At 37.0% G+C, this 21,498-nt stretch overlaps 1 protein-coding gene across 4 annotated transcripts in view; it reads left to right on the top strand.

Annotated features, from left to right (window-relative positions):
- Positions 1-21,498, top strand: part of Malrd1 (MAM and LDL receptor class A domain containing 1) — a 698,598-nt gene that overhangs the window by 426,309 nt on the left and 250,791 nt on the right. For all 4 annotated transcript variants that reach the window (XM_055593928.1, XM_055593929.1, XM_055593930.1 and 1 more), the window contains exon 28: positions 20,899-21,076. In XM_055593928.1, the coding sequence (XP_055449903.1) occupies positions 20,899-21,076 (178 nt within the window). The remainder of the gene's footprint in view (positions 1-20,898; positions 21,077-21,498) is intronic.

Here is a 21,498-nt window from a genome sequence, read left to right as displayed (position 1 = left end):
AATTGCTGTCTCTTCTTCATCTTTATCACCATGATTGGAAGCCTCTAAAAAGTATAAATCTTTTACATAAATTACCTATTTTAGTTATCATAATTGTACTAGATGTTAAAGCCTATACTCGCTCTTATCCATAAAATTAAATTCCAAACAGAACTTAAACATTTTTAAGATTGTAACTCACTTGAAATCAAAATTGAGACTATTTGCAGTCATTGATGTATTGAATATAGTCACATGTTACCTTGAGATTATTACTCTATTTTCTTATGAAATTCTTACTGTGTTGTAAGTGTATGGGAGCATTATCATGCATATATGGTATTTGTTGTCATGAAAATTTAAAATTTAAACTATTGAGTCACTCACAACCATGGTGCTAGGATTCCCAAATAACATGGTCTTGGACTTTTTACCTGATCTTACTTGCTAATTAATGTCTCTCATTCTTTGTGATATCTCACTTTATCATGCTACTAATTTAATATGTAAATTAAAACATTTACATATTCCACAATATTTGATAATGTGATTCTCTTTGCTTGAACTATTCCTTGCTTCCTTTGTGAAAAATAAACTGTGCCACTTTTGAGTGTATATTAAAATATTAATTTTCATTTGATCTTCTTTTATAATTTCTGTGAGTTTAAAAGTAGAAAATGAGGGATTGGGGATTTAGCTCATTAGTAGAGTACTTGTCTAGCAAGCACAAAGCCCTGGGTTCAGTCCTCAGCTTTGAAAAAAGTAGAAAACCAATACAATTAACATGTTAGAGTTCTAGGATTTAGTTCAGAAACATTTATCAAAATTAATTTCCATTTTGTATTAATTAATGTGTTAATTTATCCCTTTTATTACAATTTATATTTTCTACCTAACTCTGTTTTTTAGATTCATAGCTAGTCTCTGTTTTATTTTTACTTTAATTTTATTTTATTAATTACACTTTATTCACTTTGTTTTTTTTAATTATTTTATTTATTTTTATTTTTTTAATATTATTTTTCTTATTAGTTACATTTTGTTAACTCTGTATTGCAGCTGTATCCCTCTCCCTCATTCCCTCCCCAACCCCACACTCCCTCCCTGGTCTCCTCCCTGCCCCTTTCCAAGTCCACTAATTGGGGAGGACCTCCTCCCTTTTCATTTGACCCTGTTTTATCAGGTATCTTCAGGGCTGGCTGCAAAGTCCTCCTCTGTGGCCTAACAGGACTGCTCCTCCCCCGGGGTGGGGGTGGGGAGGGCAAAGAGCCTGCCCTTGAGATCCTGTTAGAAATAGTCCTTGTTCCCCTTACTTTGGAAAACTACTTGGTTACTGAGCTACCACGGGCCACATCCGAGCAGAAGTTCTAGGTTATATCCATAGATGGTCCTTGGTTGAGTGTCAGTCTCAGAAAGGAACCTGTGCCCGGATATATTTGGTCCTTGTAGAGCTCCTATCCTTTCCATATCATACTAACTCCCCTTCTTTAATATGATTCCCTGCACTCTCCCGAGGGTTTGGTTATGAGTCTTAGTGTCTGCTTTGAAAAACTGCTGGGTAGAATCTTTCAGATGCCTTTTGCGGTAGACTCCTGTTATATGTTCAATGCACATCCCATTTGTCTTTCTAAATGAGGATTGTTCATCTTCGCCCGTGTCTGCTTTCTTGATTATCTTCTTTAGGTGTGTAGATTTCATTATATTTATCATATCTTGTAGGTCTATATAAGCAAGTATATACCAAGTTTGTCTTTCTCCTTCTGGGATACTTCACTCAGAATGATCTTTTCTAGATCCCATTTGCCTGCAAATTTCATGATTTCCTACTTTCTGAATGCTGAGTAGTATTCCATTGTGTAAAACTACCACAATTTCTGTATCCATTCCTCCGTTACTGGACATCTGGGTTGTTTCCAGGTTATGGTAATAACAAATAAAGCTGCTATAAACATGGTTGAACAAATGTCCTTGTTGTGTACTTGAGCAAGTTTTGGGTATATACCTAGGAGTAGTATAGCTGGGTCTTGAGGTAGCACTACTCCTAATTGTCTGAAAAAGCGCCAGATTGACTTCCAAAGTGGTTGTACCAGTTTACATTCCCACCAGCAATGGAGGAGGGTTCCCCTTTCTCCACAACCTTTCCAGCATGTGTTGTCATTTGAGTTTTTCATCTTGGCCATTCTGATGGGTATAAGGTGAAATCTCAGCGTTGTTTTGATTTGCATTTCCCTAATGGCTAATGAGGTTGAGCATTTCTTTCAGTGTTTCTCTGCCATTCGATATTCCTCTATCGAGAATTGTCTGTTTAGCTCCGTTCCCCATTTTTTAATTGGATTACTTGGTTTATTGCTTTTCTGCTTCGTTAGTTCTTTATATATACTGAATATTAACCCTCTGTAAGATAAAGGGTTGGTGAAGATTCTTTCCCAATCTGTAGGCAGTCGTTTTGTTTTGATGACAGTGTCTTTTGCTTTACAGAAGCTTTTCAGTTTCATGAGGTCCTATTTATTGATTGTTTCTCTTAGAGCCTGTGCTGTTGGTGTTCTGTTCAGGAATTTGTCTCCTGTGCCAATGAGTTCTAGGCTCTTCCCCACTTTTTTTTTTCCAACTGATTTAGAGTATCTAGTTTTATGTTGAGGTCCTTGATCCACTTGGACTTTAGTTTTGTGCAGGGTGATAAATATGAATCTATTTTCATTTTTCTGCATGTAGAATCCAGTTGGTCCAGCACCATTTGTTGAAGATGCTGTCGTTTTTCCATTGAATGGATTTGGCTTCTTTGTCAAATATCAAGTATTCATAGGTGTGTGGGTTTATTTCTGGGTCTTCTATTCGGTTCCTTTGATCCTCTTTTCTGTTTCTATGCCAATACCATGCAGTTTTTTTTACTGTTGCCCTGTAGTACAGCTTGAGATCGGGGATGGAGATACCTCCAGATGATCTGTTGTTGTACAGGATCATTTTGGAGATTCTGGGTTTTTTGTTTCTCCATATGAAGCTGAGAATCTTTTTTTCAAGGTCTGTAAAGAATTGAGTTGGTATTTTGATGGGAATTGTATTGAATCTGTAGATTGCTTTTGGCAGGATGGCCATTTTGACAATGTTAATCCTACCAATCCATGAGCACGGGAGATCTTTCCATCTTCTGATATCTTCTTCGATTTCTTTCTTCAGACACTTGAAGTTTTCTCAAACAAGTCTTTCATTTGCTTGGTTAGAGTCACACCAAGGTACTTTGTGTTATTAGTGGCTATTGTGAAGGGTGTTGTTTCCCTAATTTCATTCTCAGCCTTTTTGTCTTTGGTATACAGGAGGGCTTCTGATTTTTTTTAGTTGATTTTGTATCCTGCCACTTTGCTGAAGGTGTTTATCAGCTGAAGGAGTTCTCTGGTTAAATTTTTGGGGTCACTCATGTATACTATCATATCATCTGCAAATAGTGACACTTTGACCTCTTCCTTTCCAATTTGTATCCCCTTGAGCTCCTTTAGTTGTCTTATTGCTCTGGCTAGGAATTCAAGTACTATGTTGAAGAGATATGGAGACAATGGGCAGCCTTGTCTTGTCCCTGATTTTAGTGGGATTGCTTTAAGTTTCTCTCCATTGAGTTTGATGTTGGCTATAGGCTTGCTGTATATTGCCTTTACTATGTTTAGATATGTGCCTTGTATCCCTGATCTCTCCAAGACTTTAAACATGAATGGGTGTTGGACTTTGTCAAATGCTTTTTCAGCATCTAAGGAGATGATCATATGGTTTTTCTCCTTCAGTTTGTTTATGTGGTGGATTACATTGATGGATTTCCGTATGTTGAACCACCCTTGCATGCCTGGGATGAAGCCTACTTGGTCATGGTGGATGATATCTTTGATGTGTTCTTGGATTCGGTTTGCAAGTATTTTATTGAGTGTTTTTGCATCAATGTTCATAAGAGAGATAGGTCTGAAGTTCTCTTTTTTTTGTTGGATCTTTGTGTGTTTTAGGTATCAAGGTGACTGTGGCTTCATAGAATGAGTTTGGTAGTGTTCCTTCTGTTTCTATTTTGTGGAATAGTTTGAGGAGAATTGGTGTTAGCACTTCTTTGAAGGTCTTGTATAATTCTGCGCTGAAGCCGTCTGGCCCAGGGCTTTTTATTGGAGGGGAGACTGCTTCAATTTCCTTGGGAGATATAAGGCTATTCAGTCTTTCTACCTGATCTTGACTTAATTTTGGTAGATGGAATCTGTCAAGAAAATTATCCATTTTATTTACATTTTCAAATTTTGTAGCATATAGGCTTTTGTAGTATGACCTAATAATTGTTTGCATTTCCTCAGTGTCTGTAGTTATGTCCTCATTTTCATTTCTGATTTTGCTGATTTGGATAGTTTCTCTCTGCTTTTTAGTTAGTTTGGCTAAGGGTTTGTCTATCTTGTTGATTTTCTCAAAGAACCAGCTTTTTGTTTCATTGATTCTTTGAATAGTTTTATTTGTTTCTAATTGATTGATTTCAGCCCTGAGTTTGATTATTTCCAGCTGTCTGCTCCTCTTGGGTGTATCTGCTTCTTTTTTTTCTAGGGTTTTCAGTTGGGCCATTAAGTTGTTTGTATGTGATGTTACGGATTTCTTCTTGCAGGCACTTAGTGCTATAAATTTTCCTCTGAGCACTGCTTTCAATGTGTTCCATAAATTTGGGTTTGTTTATTTTCATTGAATTCTAGAAAGTCTTTAATTTCTTTCTTTATTTCTTCCTTGACCCAGCTGTCATTGAGTAGTAAGTTGTTCAATTTCCATGTGCGTGTCATTTTTTTGTTGTTTCTGTTGTTGTTGATGGCCAGCTTTAGTCCATGGTGGTCAGATAGTATACAAGGGATTATTCCAATCCTTTTGTATCTGTTGAGGCTTGCTTTGTGACCCACTATATGGTCTGTTTTGGAGAAGGTTGCATGTGGTGCTGAAAAGAAGGTGTACTCTTTTGAGTTTGGGTGAAAAGATCTGTAGACGTCTATTAGGTCCATTTGATTTAGGTATTCTGTGAGTGTTTTTATTTCCCTATTTGGTGTCTGTCTAGTTGATCTGTCCCTTGATGAGAGTGCGGTGTTGAAGTCTCCCATTATTAAGGTATTAGGATCAATGTATGATTTAAGCTTTAATAATGTTTCATTTACGAATGTAGGTGCTCTTGTATTTGGGGCATAGATATTCAAGATTGTGATGTTCTCTTGGTGGATTTTTTTCTTTGATGAGAATATAGTGGCCCCCCTTATCTTTTTTGATTGATTTTGGATGAAAGTTTATTTTAGTAGATATTAGGATGGCTACTCCAGCTTGTTTTTTGGAACCTTGTTTAGAAAGCCTCACCATTGTTTTCCTGGGTTAGAGGACCTTCTACTCACCAACTCAGAGGGTTAGCTCTTCCACAGCTCTGAAACTGTGTGTGCTATTCTTCTTTATTCACTTTTTATCCCCCCATAAACCCCTCTGTCCTCCCCTCCGGGTCCCATCCTCCCTCCCCCTTCTTCACGCATGCCCCTCCCCAAGTCCACTGATAGGGGAGGTCCTCCTCTCCTTCCTTCTGATCTTAGGATATCAGATCATATCAGGAGTGCCTGCATTGTCATCTTCTGTGGCCTGGTAAGGCTGCTTCTCCCTCAGGGGAAGGTGAACAAAGAGCAGGCCAATCAGATTATGTCAGAGGCAGCCCCTCTTCTCATTACTATGTAACCCTCTTGGACACTAAACTGCCATGGGCTACATCTGTGCAGGGGTTGTAGGTTATGTCCATGCATGGTACTTGGTTGGAATATCAGTCTCTGGGAAGACCCCTGTGTTCAAATTTTCTGGTCTGTTGCTCTCCTTGTGGGGTTCCTGTCCTCTCCAGATCTTATTATTTCCCACTTCTTACTTAAGATTCCATGCACTCTACCCAACAGCTGGCCATAAGTTTTAGCATCTGCTTTGATAATCTGCAGGGCAGAGCCTTTCAGAGGCCCTCTGTGGCAGGTTCCTAGGTTGACATATATCCAAGAGAGGCTCAAGTACATAATAAGGACATTTGCTCAACCATGTTTGTAGCAGCTTCATTTGTAATAGCCAGAAGCTGCAAACAGCCCAGATGCCCCTCATCTGAAGAATGGATGCAGAAATTGTGGTACATCTACACAATGGAGTATTACTCTGCAATGAAAAATAAGGAAATCGTGAAATTTGCAGGTAAATGGTGGGACCTGGAAAAGATCAACTGGAGTGAGCTGTCCCAGAAGCAGAAAGACACACATGGTATATACTCACTCATATAGACATATAACATAGGATAAACCTACTAAAATCTGTACATCTAAAGAAACTAATCAAGAGAGAGGACCCTGACTAAAACGCTCAATCCCATCCTGAAAGGCAAAGAGGATGGACATCAGAAGAAGAAGAAAACAAGGAACAATCTTCCTAACTCCTATGTTTTAATTTTATACTCCTTTATTTATTCTACCTATTTTATTATTAGTTAAAAGAAAAATTGTAGACATTTGATTTATATATTGTCAAAAAAGTACATGACAATGCTTAGTTCATGTGTCCATTGAATTATTGAAACAAGGTACCTCTTCTGCATGCCAAATAATACTGTTCTGAATAAAAGCAGCTCTATTTATTTTATTCTGCTAAGTAGCATTTGTTTACAACTACTTTACTTGGAGATGTTATTTTTACACTTGTTGAAATAATTTTATACACAACTTAGCAACAATGTATGCAATTGCTACTTTGTGAAGGAAATTTGGGGAAGACTCAGACTGCTGAGCCTTCCAGCCCTAGTTGCATGGGATTGCTGCCTTGCCTGCATGCATTTGTTGTATTTTGTCTCTCATTATTCTTCCTTCTTGCCCAGAAGATGAGTGAGCTGATTTATGTGCCATAATTTTATCCTAAAGTGCTGTCCTTCTCTTTGCATTGACTGGTTATCAGCCTTCCTAAGTGACAGTCTGCCAAGGAACAGACGCCATCATTCATAATTGATGTCTTGCTTTTGACCTGGCTGCCTTTTCTGATTACTCTTATTGTCAAATGCTTTCTAGGGACTTTTCATTCTTTTTTTTCTCCCATTGGTCTTCTACATTCAACCACATGGCTTTTTTTTTTCTCCTTCAGAAACCAAATGTAGTGTGAAAGGCAAGGAAATCAGTCATTGACCACTAAGTAGGAAATCATCTTGAATATCATATATTGGGATTTTAATTGGTTTAGTGAACCTTTTCTACACAGAGAAAAGCAAAGACTTTACAAGAGTCATTCTGAAGGACACTCTGTCAGAACAGCTCCATAGAAAATTTCATATTACCCTATATCCTTAATAAAACTCCTGTATTACCTGAGACTTTGATCAACTACTATGCATTCTAGGAAAGTTATCTATATGAATGCAACAACTCACTCTTTAAGGAAAATATCATTTATTGACCTTTTCAGTGTTAACTTAATATTCTTTCAATTTATCTTTGCAGTTTAAACCCATTAAAATTAGTAAGCACAAAAATATCAAATGAGGTAAAATAACACATTTTTTTTAAAAAAAAATCTGAAATCTAATAGTTGTTTAGATATTTTTTGAGCCAGACTTTAGCCAGTGGTAACAATGACATGTTAGTTCAGAAAACTGAAATTAGACTTTCAAGCATTCATTAGACAAAGACTACTTAGAGTGGAACTTAAGTTGTGTTTTAAGTGTGAAAAATCCAGATGTGAAGAAGATGGCAAAGACCCTTGTCTTTTTTTTCCTTTTATTGAAGACAGATTCTTGATCAGGAGAGTCTTTCAGAGGCTTTCTGTAGCAGGCTCTTGTCCTGTTACCTGTCTTCTCCTGCTCCCAATGTCTATTGCATTTGCCCTTCTGAATGAGGATTGGGCATCTTCCTATGGTCTTCCTTGTTGTTGAGGAGTATAGATTTTAGTATGTTATTCTATATTACATACCTAATAACCACTTATGTATGAGTATATACCATGTGTGTCTTTCTGTTTCTGGGTTACCTCACACAAGATGATCATTTCTAATTCCCACCATTTGCCTGCAAATTTCATGATTTCCTTGGTTTGGTTTTGTTTTTTTGGAGCCTTAATTTTATTTGATTTTAGGCTCTTTTTTTGAGCTGTTAATAAATCCCTGTAGTTTACTGGCAAATGACTGATTACTGAATAAAAATAATAACACCAATTTTGGTTTCAAGATTTAAAGAGAGCACCAGATCTCATTATAGATGGTTGTAAGCCAATGATGTAGTTACTGGGAATTGAACTCAGGACCTCTGGAAGAGCAACCAGTGCTCTTAATCTTGGAGCCATCTCTCCAGCCCTGCAATTTTCTTTTTTTTAATAGCTGAGTAGTATTCTGTTGTTTAAATGTACCACAATTTCTGTATCCATTCCTCCCTTGAGGGACATCTAGGTTGCTTCCAGATTCTGGCTTTTATGAATAAAGCTGCTACTAACATAGTTGAGCATATGTCCTTGTTATATGGTTGAGCATGTTTTGGATATATGCCTAGGAGTGGTATAGCTGGATCTTGAGGTAGCACTTTTCATAATTTTCTGAGAAAGAGCCAGATTGATTTCCAGAGTGCTTGTACAAGTTTACATTCCTACCAGCAGTGGAGGAGGGGTCCCCTTTCTCCACATCCTCTCCAGCATGTATTGTCACTTGAATTTTTGATCTTAGCCATTCTGATAGGCGTAAGGTGAAATCTCAGGATTGTTTTGATCTTCATCTCCCTCATGATTAAGGACATTGAACATTTCTTTAAGTGTTTCTCTGCCATTTGATAGTCCTCTACTGAGAATTCCCTGTTTAGCTCTGTTCCCCTCTGAAAGACTCTACTGTGAAGTATCAAAGCTGAGAATGAGATTCATAGCCAAACTTTGGGCAAAATGCATGGAATTTTATGAAAGAAGGAGGAGATAGAAAGACCTGGAGGGGACAGAAGTTCCAAAGGAGACCAACAGAACTAAAAACAACTGGGCCCTGGGGGCCCTGCAGAGACTGATAAACCAACCAAGGACCATGAATGGAGAAGACCTAAAACCGCTGCTCAGATATAGCCTATAGACTCAGTCTCCAAGTGAGTTCCCTAGGAAAGGAAGCAGGTGCAGTCTCTGGCATGAACTCAGTGGCTGGCTCTTTGATCACCTCCTCCTGGGGGGTGCAGCCTTACCAGGCCACAAAGGAAGACAATGCAGCCAGTCCTGATGAAACCTGATAGGCTAGGATCAGATGGAAAGGGAGGAGGTCTTCCCTATCAGGGGACGAGGGGAGGAGAAGAGGGGGAGAAGGGGGAGGGGGGGGGGGATTAGGAGGAGATGAAGGAGTGGGCCTCAGCAGGGATACAAAGCGAATAAATTTTAATAAATAATAATAACTAAAACTTTAAAAATTTAAGAAAAAGAAAATAGATTCTAGTTGGGTGTGGTGGCACTTGCCTGTTATCCCAAAAGTGAGGGAGGCAGAAGCAGGCAGATGTCTGTGAGTTCAAGGCCAGCCTGGTCTACAAAGTACATCCAAAACAGCCAAGGCTACAAAGAGAAACCCCAGCAGTTTGGGTCTTCAGACTCCCCTGAACCCAGGGAGTGGGCTATCTGAACCCTTTTAATATAAAGTTGGGTCATCTTCTGATTCAGCAGTAGAATCTGAGGCCTCACATTAGGGCCTCTGATTTTTCAAGATTACAGGCAGCTTTGTTAAAGAGATATGTCAATCATGCTGGTAATGAAGACCTCCACTGATTATTAACACATGGTCTACCTCGTCTCTAAAAGATACTGTACAGCACTTTATTGTAAGATGGTGTACCAGAATATGATATCACTGGTAATGATATCTCGCTGACCCCTCAAGTGAATCAACGAATGGCCATAGACCTCAGGTACTGAGATCCTTGATATGTGAACTCAACTTACCGTGATGAATTTTAGACTGTTGTGGAAGAAAATACCTAACCCCAGTAACTTTACTTTGAAGTTCTAGGGACATTTGTCACATTTGTATTATTGACTCTAATCATTAAAATGGAATATAAAGGTGAAGAAGAACTTCAAATCAGTCTGGTAAATGGAAAGACTCAAATGAATGTCGTGTGAGATCATGGAGACTGCTCTTGGTCATGTTCAGAATGTTCTTAGCCAGGCAGTGGTGGTGCACGTATTTAATACCAGCACTCAGGGGCAGAGGCAGGTGGATCTCTTGAGTTCAAGGCCAGCCAAAGTGAGTTCCAGGACAGCCAGGGATACACAAAAAGAATGTACTTAATGGCAAATGACGACCTTTTGGGGGATTTTACCAGCTATGACATGAAAGAAACACACATTTTGCATCTAGGGGGATATGTGTTTTATATTTATCTGTGTGTTAATGGGAGAAAAATAAATGTTTTCTTGTCACATGTGAGGTTATGGTGCTCTATTTAGAAATCCTTAATAAAATAGCAAGTTTGGTTAAAATGAGCATGATCTCAAGAAATGATTTGTACAACTCTAGCTTCATTGACTTTTATATTTTGCATTAAACTACCTATGTCACTTGAGTCTTATTTTGGTTGCCTGAACCTGTGGAGAATATTTTCAAGAAATAAAATTTGAATTTATAGGATTGCCATTCTAGCAAGAAAGTGAATATATTCTGACTAAAATAACTTCATAACATAAAATGAGAATATTTCATGAAGAGTCTGCCCACACATCCATTCATCCAAAGGATGCATTGCTTTGCCTCCCACATCTTATAAAGACAGGAGCCACTAACTGCAGACTTACCTTCAGAGATTTCATAGTAGTCTGCAATACGTTTCTCTGAAGATTATCTTATAATATTTTAGGTAGACTAAATTATTTTGTTTTTTATTTTTAATGTAACATGGCACTAACTCATTTATAAACACAACATTTTGCCTATAGTTTAACAAATGAGTGTGAATTCTAATTTTCTATAGTAGTTTACTTCATTTGCTTTAAATGTGTTTATTTTTATAATATGTGTATGGGTCTGAATGTATGTATGTACACCACATACACAGGGGCACCCATGGAGGCCAGAAGATGACATCAGAGTCCCTGGAACAGGACAGGTGTAAGCTAGCTAACGTGGCTGCTAGAAACTGAAGCTGGCTCTTACACGAAGGCAGAAAGTGCTCTTTCCTGCTGAGTCATCTTTTACAGGTTCTTATCTTAAATGATTTGAAGAATGTTTTCCATTTTAAAAAGATGGTTCACTATATACTAATCATTCTTTTCTCTTTCTTAAAAGATATTTTGTTTTAACTTTGGAGGATTTTCACGCTAGTAAGATGATGCAGATGAGTTGAGGCACGTTGTGTTTTAGTCTTTCTCTGAGGAGCCAGGATCAGTCTTGGTGTCTATGACTAATTCTGTCCACATATTTGTCACGCATGTTTTATTTTCCTGTCATTTAGATTCAGCATGATTTCTGCCTAGTGTCAATTCTTTTGAGGTATCATTTGTTTTCTCATTCTTTTGCCATCATTATGCTTGTTTAAAAATATATAAAGTTTTCCCAGTTGAGAAATTATAAAAAGGTTAAATCAAAAATCATTTATGGACATACTAGATATACAAAATAAGACTTATTTAATTGGAATATTTAGAGGCTATTCCCTCTGTGTTTATTATATCAAATTGAGTGAAGGTCAGTAGTTCTAATAGTTATTACCTTCTTTGCTTTATAGATTTTACTTCATAGATCATAGCTCCTAATCAGATTTACATAGATATATCCATAATACATATTAAATAATAAATATAAATAAGCAAATGTTAAAACTTGTTGAATTTTTTTTTTATCTTTCAAATGTTTTGATTGGTACAATTTCAACAAAAGTATAGGAATTGTTTATATGTTCCTTATTCACTTATTATTAATACCTAAAGTCCAACTGGCTACACCTGCCATCATAAATAATCCAATATTTTACCTGAAGTTGGTACTTAAAATTTCTTAGTTTTCTTCTCAGTTTTAAAAAATACTGTAGCACATGTATACCCCCAACCTTGGGTTGTTTAGAGTAGCTTTTGGGACTTCTTTTGTTTGTTTCTTTGTTTGCATCTTGAGAAATTCTAGCCAAGTACTGTGTCAGTCCATCGGCATTTGTGCCGGAACTTCTCAGCAACCCACAGACTGTGGGTGAGAATCTAACTCCATGTTCTTAACAGCAGAATATTTCTGTCGATTTTTCAAAATTCTTTACATAGGTTTATTTGTTCCCCTCAATTCATTTATTGAATGTATAGTTTATTTATATCTTTTGGGCTTATTTATATTTGTTCTTACCAATATATTATAAAACAAGGGTACGTTATTTATTTTGCTCATTTTTTTTCATATATTGGAGACTGGAATTCTTCTACTTTGCTTTGTAACCCTTTGGCATATCTCCCACCATTTTGGGTCTTTATTTTACCACTTCCTCACTTTCTGGAAATACAGGACAGACCAAGTTCCTGTACAGATGTGGTCTGGGTCTAGTCTCTGCTGGTCCACCAAGATACAGAATCTCTTTATTAGATAATAAGAATTAGAATATATATACAATCACCAAGTATGCTCCTTGATGATCTGATCTTCATATTTGCATGCCCTCTCAGTTGGTAGTGGTAGAATACATACCTGGCTATTTGTATAGTAATCTAAATATACAGTTCTATGCATAAACATATATCTATAATTATTTCTATGAGTCATTATCTCTTTAGACAGATGTAAGCATAAGTTTATAGTATCTCTAACTGTGATCCATTATCACACAAGTGAAAGACCTGGAGGGAATAGGAGCTCCACAAAGAGAGCAATGGAACCAAAATATCTGGGCCAAGGGGTCTTTTCTGAGACTGATACTCTAATCAAGGACCATTCATGGAGATAACCTAGAACCCTTGCACAGTTGTAGCCCATGGCAGCTCAGTATCTAAATGGGTGGGAGTAATGGGAACAGGCACTGTCTCTGATATAAAGTCAGTGGCTGGATCTTTGATCACCTCTCCTTGAGCAGGGAGTGCAGAATTACCAGGCCACAGACAAAGACAATGCAGTTAGTCCTGATGAGACCTTATAAGCTAGAGTCAGAGGGAAGGGGAGGAGGACCTCCCCTATTAGTGGACTAGAAGAGGGGCATGGGAGGAGTAGAGGGAGAGAGGGCAGGATTGGGAGGGGAGAGGAGGCTACAGTTGGGATACAAAGTGAATAAATTGTAATAAATAAAAAATTAGTATGACTCTTATACATCTAAACTATGCCTCTTTATGAACCTTATTAACTATCCAACATTGCTTATGTGCAATTATATTTCTTTTTCTCACAAATTTATTTATTTACAGATTGATGAGGTCTGTGAGTTTGTTATACACATTGTCCATGAATTTATACTGAGTTGTCAGATTGTAAACTATTGGGCTATTCAGTCTTCTGCATAATACATTGTTTTATACTGTAGTATTACCTGAGTTTTGATAGAAACTCAATATCTCATGTTTACCAATGCATTTAGTTATTATCTAATGTATTTGTAGAAAAGCTTTCCTATTGTAAAAAGTACCCATTATAAATTACCTATACAGTTACTTTCCTATATTACCAAATTGCTGGCTATTGCTACAAGTGCAGTTTTGAATTTTCCAGTGTCTTAGAAGTTGCTATTGAGAATGTTTATAATGCAGATCAAGTATTGTAAGTGTTGTAAGGGCCCGGGTCATAGGTCATGGATAGACATGTGTTTAAAATAGTCAAGATTCTGTGTTCTCTTTCTTGTTTTAGCTTCTTTAGGTGTATAGATTTCAGTATGTTTATCATATCTTATAGGTCTACAGAAGTGAGTATATACCCTGTGTGTCTTTCTGCTCCTGGGATACCTCACTCAGAACGATCTTTTCTAGATCCCACCATTTGCCTGCAAATCTCATGATTTCCTTGTTTTTAATTGCTAAGTAGTATTCCATTGTGTTAAACTACCACAATTTCTGTATCCATTCCTCCGTTGCTGGACATCTGGGTTGTTTCTAGGTTCTGGCTATTACAAATAAAGCTGCTATGAACATGGTGAGCAAATGTACTTATTGTGTACTTGAGCATCTTTTGGATATATGCTTAGGAGTGGTTTAGCTGGATCTAGAGGAAGCACTATTCCTAATTGTCTGAGAAAGCGCCAGATTGATTTCGAAAGTGGTTGTACCAGTTTACATTCCCACCAGCAATGAAGGAGGGTTCCCCTTTCTCTACAACCTCTCCAGCATGTGTTGTCACTTGAGTTTTTTATCTCAGCCAGTCTGATGGGTGTAAGGTGAAATCTCAGGGTCATTTTCATTTGCATCTCTCTGATGGCTAAGGATGTTGAGGATCTCTTTAAGTGTTTCTTTGCCATTCTATATTCCTCTACAGAGAATTCTCTGTTTAGCTGCATACCCCATTTTTTAATTGGATTGCTTGATTTGTTGCTTTTAAATTTCTTTAGTTCTTTATATATTCTGGATATCAGTCCTGTGTCAGATATAGGGTTGGTGAAGATCCTTTCCCAGTCTGTAGGCTGTCGTTTTGTTCTGATGAAATTGTCTTTTGCTTTATAGAAGCTTTTCATTTTCATGAGGTCCCATTTATTTATTGTTGCTCTTAGAGCCTGTGCTGTTGGTGTTCTGCTCAGGAAGTTGTCCCAGGGTAAAATGATCAATCCTCACTTAGAAAGACAAATGGGATGGGCATTAGATATAGGAGAAAACAAGTAACAGGACAGGATCCTACCACAGAGGGCCTCTGAGAGACTCTACCTAGCAGTGTATCAAAGCAGATACTGAGACTCATAACCAAACCTTCGGCAGAGTGCAGGGAATCATATAAATGAAGGGGGAGTTAATATGACCTGGAGAGAACAAGAGCTCCACACAGACCAAATATATCTGGGCACAGGAGTCTTCTATGAGATTGTTTCTCCAAACAAGGACCATGTATGGATATAACCTAGAACCTCTGCTCTGTTGTAGCCCATGGTAGCTCAGTATCCAAGTTGGTACCCTAGTAAGGGGAACAGGGTCTATTTCTGACATGAAATCAATGGCAGGCTCTTTGACCTCCCCCCCCCTCCCTGAGGGAGGAGCAGCCTTGCTAGGCCACAGAGGAGGACTTTGCAGCCAGTCCTGAAGATACCTGATAAAACAGGGTCAGATGAAAGGGGAAGAGGTCCTTCCCTATCAGTGAACTTGGAAAGGGGCAAGGAGGAGATGAGGGAGGGAGGGTGAGATTGGGAGGGAATGAGGGAACAGGATACAACTGGGATACAAAGTTAATAAACTGTAACTAATGTTCAAAAAATAAAAAAATTAAAAAAGATTGTGTTCAATGTGCACCACCAAAATATGGCATAAATATTTGCAATATATATATATGATTGGTTGTCCTCAGTGTTGTGTTCCATAGAGAAATGACAAAATAGTCAAAAGGACAAGACCACAACTCTGTGACAAATTCTCTCAATTTTCCTTTATTTAAGAAAGCCTCAGGAAAGAAAGACCTTGTTGAAAGCCAGTGCAGATAAAAGTGTGATAGAGTGATTAGTGACTAAGTACTCTCCTTCTTATTAGACTTGAGCCTTTCCAGTCTTAGGCTACAAAGACAAACCAGGGACTTTGGGTTGTTAAAACAATCTGTTTTTCATATTGAATTTATATAAATTATGACAAATAAACACTTTATCATCCTTCTACCTTGTGACTACTCAGCTGAATTTCTAGCTAACCTACCATTTATTCTCACTCCATTTTCTAAGTTTTCTAATAGTTTATACTATGTTCTACATTATCCAAGGGTTTTGTTTGTTCTTAGACAGAAATAAAGGCATTGCTAAAATATTTCCTGAAGAAAAAAAAAATATGGTGACATAATAGGTATGGCATGAATGGATAAATAAACAATTTATTTAGAATCTATGAAATATAATGAAGATATCAATGAAGAAATATTGCACAAATTGTGTGTTAAAATATTCAATTATCTAATGACACTTGAGGTAAACGATTAAATTATCTGATGAAATCTTGTATATTTATATCAAAGATATTGGACTAAATCTCTGAGATAATTTCTCTATGTTAACACACCTGTAAAATGTGATGTGGTCTTATCTTCTTAGTATTTCTCATTAAATTCTTTAGTAGACATAAAAAAGATTTGATTCATTCTGCTCAAAGTTTGGCTATTAGTCAGCCTCTGCTTCAAAACCTTGATCAGTAGAGTCTTTCAGAGGCTATCTGTGGTATGTTTCTGTCCTGTTCTCTGTCTTCTGCTTCAGATGTCTATAGCATTTGCTCTTCTGAATGAAGATTGAGCATCTTCTCTAGGGTCTTCCTTGTTGTTTAGCTTCTTTAGGAGTATAAATTTCAGTATGTTTATTTGATTTTATATGTTTAATAACCACTTATGTGTGAGTATATACCATGTGCATCTTTCTGGGACCTGGAGAGGACAGGAGCTCTACAAGGAGACCTAAACAACAAAATAAAATAAAACAAACAAACAAAAAACTGGCCTTGGGGAACCTGAAAAGAATGATATCCCAACCAAGGACCATACATGGAGAGGTCCTAAAACCCCTGCTCAGATGTAGCCCAGAGACTCATTCTCCAAGTGGGTTCCTTAATAAGGGGAACACGGGTGTCTCTGGCAAGAACTCAGTGGCTGGCTCTCTGATCACCTCCCCCTGGGAGGGGGAAGCAGTCTTGCCAGACCACAGAAGAAGACATTGCAGCCACTCCTGATGAGACTTGATAGACTAGAGTTAGATAAAAGGGAAGGAAGACCTCCCCTATCAGTGGACTAGGAGAGGGGCATGGCAGGAGAAGAGAGAGAGAGGGTAGGATTGGGAGAAGATGAGGAAAGGGGCCACAACCAGGATATAAACTGAATAATTTGTAATAAATGATAATAATAGAAAAATAATAAAACAAAAAAGAAGATTCGAGTAAGACAGCAAATGCATTGTAATGCCTCCTGTACAGTACAGAGGACAAAGTAATCTATTTAAAGCTTAAGAGAAGATTAAAATATATGGAGCAAATGTTTCTTCCATTTTTGAAATTTAATCAATACTTTATTGATTTATTTATTTTTGCTTTTCTTTAAATAATTATTTTCTTCAGAGTCTTGAATTTAAATCCACGTGAAAGCAAATGTCAAGTCTACTGAGTGGCAAAATTATTGGATGGATGTGTGATATTGAAATCAAGAGATTAATAAGTTTGTAGAGAAGTAAAGAATTGAGAATTGATTATATACTCACCTTGTAAAAATGTGTGTGAGAGAGAGGTAGTCATTACAGTAATTTTTTAATGAACTCTATATTAGACTATTCATCCTCCATAGGATAAGCTCTAGATCTCTTCACCATTTATTCAAGAATGTAACATTCAAATTGTTAATATATGAACGCTGGATGTTTCTGATTAAACAAATGAGTACATAGACATGTGAAAAGAAATGTGCATTTAAAATTGATAATTACAGGGATAAGAAATGATGCTGTATTTTGAGTTTTTATATATATTAGAATATATAAAGTGATCGAATATATTAAAGTGATGTTCTAAGATAGCCCATTTTGGAAGGTTTATAACATGATTAACTCTTGTTTTCTTTTCTTAACCACATAAAAATCAAAGTGAACACTTTGTTCAAGTCCCTCAGTTTTTTTTTTTTATTTTTTCTTTCTTTTGTTTTTATTTTGTTTTTTAATTTTTATTTTTATATTAATTACAGTTTATTTACTTTGTATCCCAGCTGTAGCCCCCTCCTTCAGTCCCTCCCAGTCTTACCCTCCCTTCCTCATCTCCTCTCCAGTTTTTATTTTTAATAATAGCCTAGTCATAAGATATAAGAAATGATTCTATTTTATTGATTAAAGAAATCACATGACATACTTTGATGTTATTTGCTGAAAACCCTTTTGAGGCTTAGTACATATCAAGGGAGTTGTATGAGTTACGGAAGTGGATGCTTTGGAAAGTGTTACAATTTATAAATTAAGACAGGCTTTTATCAGTATTCTTGCCTCTGATATTCTTCAGTGTCAGACAGATCCTCTCAGTTTAATATTTAATTTAACTTATCACCCCTTTGATTCCCAATCACTGAAACATCACCAAGAGTCAAACCCTAACCTTGAAAATGATGTCTTTAGTCATCAGAGAGTTATGCTATTCCTAATGGAATTTATGTGTGAATTCTCATCCCCTTTAATGCAGGTATTTAACAAGTCTCTATGAATAAGTATATATATTGCTTAAGATAGTATCAAAAACTTTATCTACAACTTGCTGGTTGTGCTGCAGAATTACTTTACATCAATGATGCATAGTTCCACCTTCTGTTTGTTGCTTCTGAAACAGAGAAAGTACAACTGAATCAAGCATCTATTTAGATTCCACAGAATGAGGCATTAGATGTAGGTAAAATCAGGGCTTTTCTATTTCTGCTCTAGTTACCCCCAAAGGACACCGAGACATACATATGTATTAATAAACTTCAAGTACTATAGCTGGGAAGATATTCATCTGTCCTATCCTAACTTGTCTACTCTGGCCTGGCCTACTTCCCATCTTAATCTCGTCCTAGCTGTTCTGTTCCATCCTTGTCCTCGTGGTGACCTCTTCTCTCTCTCTCTCTCTCTTCTTTTTCAACTGTGATTCTCTCCTTGGGATCAGAAGTCCTGTGTTGTGGGTGATTAATATTTATAATTGATTTATCTTTTAGTTAAGCAGCAGTTATTGGTAAACCAGCTGCATACTCAAATCACCACACAGAGACTAAGATTTATTTAATTAACCTAGAGCACAATGCTGGGCAATATTTACTCCATCTTAAACCTCTAAGGCTGCATAATTTCCTCCCATTCAGATTTACCACTTTATACTTGCTTTTAGTCTTATCTTAGGTCCAGTTCATCTCTCCTCTTGGTTCCAAGTCCTCTCTTCCCCATCTCTCCTCTCCGAACGTCCCACTAGCTTCTTTCGCCTCTCCTCTGGACGAGGATGTCCCACCCTATTCTCCCCATTGCTCAGGATTAGCTGGTCATTTTATTGACAATACAGAGAACAAATGGGGGCACATTTACACAAACTTGAGACAGGTGATGCTTAGAATAAACATCACAGTGCAATGTCTAGATTGAACCAGATAGTGGGGTAGAGAAATCGGTATTTGAATGAACAAGGGTAAATTTTTTACATTCCACAAGAACAGTCTACTAACAGTCCTGCTCTCAGTTCTGCCTCTCTATAGGCTATTCAGATCTTTATTGACAAATCTGCAGTGATGCAAAACACTTTTTCACACAACCTTGAGTCAATAGATGCTTCATAGAAATGCCTCCAACTGCTGTACACATCAATACTCCAAAGCAAGAAATGTAAATTTTTGAATCTTTTCTTCAGACATTTCTCCATGTAAATTTTCCTATATGCTTAAAATACAAATAAGTTATATATTTTATAGCTGTGCATTATAAATTCATGTGAGCATCTTGCCCAATATTTTAGATGTGATTCTTTAAATTCTCAGCTCCCTTTATTTAAATATTAACTTCTGAGGCCAAATTCTTATTGTGAATTTAGTCAGTAAGAACAATAAAATAGCAGTGAGTTGTACTGGTTATTTGTATGCTAACCACGAATACAATATGATATTAATGTTTTCTCTTTTGGTAAATACCTATTATCGCAATCTATTAAATCATCCTGTCCCTGTTCTGCTTTTTTATCATAAAATAGCCTGAAAAAAAAGCAACTTAGAGAGAAAAAGATTTATTCTGGTTCACTTTTCAAGGATACAATTCATCCTAGAGGGGAAGTCAAAGCAACAGGGGGTAAAACCGCTCCTTACATTCACAATCAGAAGCAGAGTGTTCTGAACCCAAGCAGCCCTGTCTTCATTTCCACATTCCAGGATGCAAATAAGGAGCAGTGGGCAGGTCTTCCCATCTCAGTTACAACAGTCCAGGTAACTCCCCATTGGCAAGCCTGGAAGTTGATATCCCACTTATTCCATGAGAATAATTCTTAGAAAAAAGCTAGAACCAAAACACTACAAAGCAGTGTGCATTAGCAAAGTCTTCTGATTCTCAAATGGGTTGTTAGCTTCATTTTTATTTGGCTATTAGTTTTATGCTATATGTCATGTTGTGTTACAATTCCAGAAGTATTCACATACAGGCATGCTATACTATTTGTTGACCAACCTACACTATTTTGAGTAAAATACTTGGATATGTGTTTTTAAATTAACTTTTAATTTATAAACATTACATCCTGAAACTTGTATAGCTGGTTCACAAATAATCACAGTATTGAAAAGTAAAAGTATTTTGATTATGTACTAACAGAATATTTGAAATCTGATTTGGACTTGAAAGTATCTCTTTCCTTCCTTATTCAACTCACTGCACAGAGGTAGCTGATTTCCCACTCACTTTTCTTCATTTTCTTTTTTTCTCTGTGTTAGTGAGCTAAGCTCTTAGGAGGAGTGCACAACAAGAATAACTAGAAACAGTATTTATAAAGTAGGGAACAGGCATCCAGAACTATGAACTCAGTGATCCTATAGTTTCTTTCAGATTCTAGTCAATGCTAAGAATCTGTGTATATATAGAGATAGGTGGATTTACCTGTCATGAGAATACCGCTGGAAACACTAAAAACATGTTCATTGCATCCTTATTGCTCTGGGAAAACATGCAGATGGGTCGTGTGTCTATATTGATGAGATAAACTATACCATAGATGTTTTCAGGTTCCGCTATTTTTATTTTTTACTGGAATTTCACTAGGTCCAGAACCTCTATGCCATGCATTATTTCTTCCTATCATTAAGCTCTTTAGTTATTCAACTAACATCAACCTCTTTAATTTCAGACAGACAAAGGTCTTTCAGAAGTATGGCAGGAAAGCAATCTCGGTAATCACTGGCAAAAGGCCACCATCCTCCTGGGAAAATTAAGGAATTTTGAGGTCATATTTCAAGGCACCAGAACACGTGATCTAGGAGGTGGAGCTGCAATTGATGATATTGAATTCAGGAACTGCACAACCGGTGAGTCTCTGTGAAGTCTCCTATCTGGAAACGCACTTATAAGATGGCCATTTTCGTCTTTGTTATGTGTTCACAAAATGTTCTCCTTCTGCATATTTTCTCCATACACATGAATAAATTGAAAAGTAAAGTTTAATAACTGTAAACTTAAAATATCTATTAGAAGGTAATAAGCATCCGTTATCATCTGGGTAACTCTAAGAGGATGTATTATAAACTGTCTAAGGAAAAAACAGAAACTTACCACTCACTGCTCTACATGCCAGAAAAACCAAGCCATTGTGCCATCTCATGCAATGTTTGAAGACAGAACTGTTTTGTTGGGTCACATAGCAGAAGTGAAAATTTTCTCCCTAAGACCTATACTTTTATACTAATTCACTGTTGTCAGCTCTCTTCTCATGACCCAGTCCCATCCTCCA

Source organism: Psammomys obesus, unplaced genomic scaffold (genome assembly GCF_907164565.1).
Source record: "Psammomys obesus unplaced genomic scaffold, mPsaObe1.curated_primary_1811, whole genome shotgun sequence".
NCBI classification, from domain to species: domain Eukaryota; kingdom Metazoa; phylum Chordata; class Mammalia; order Rodentia; family Muridae; genus Psammomys; species Psammomys obesus.
Note: the sequence above shows the minus strand (reverse complement) of the source record. Positions and strands in the feature narration are given on the sequence as shown.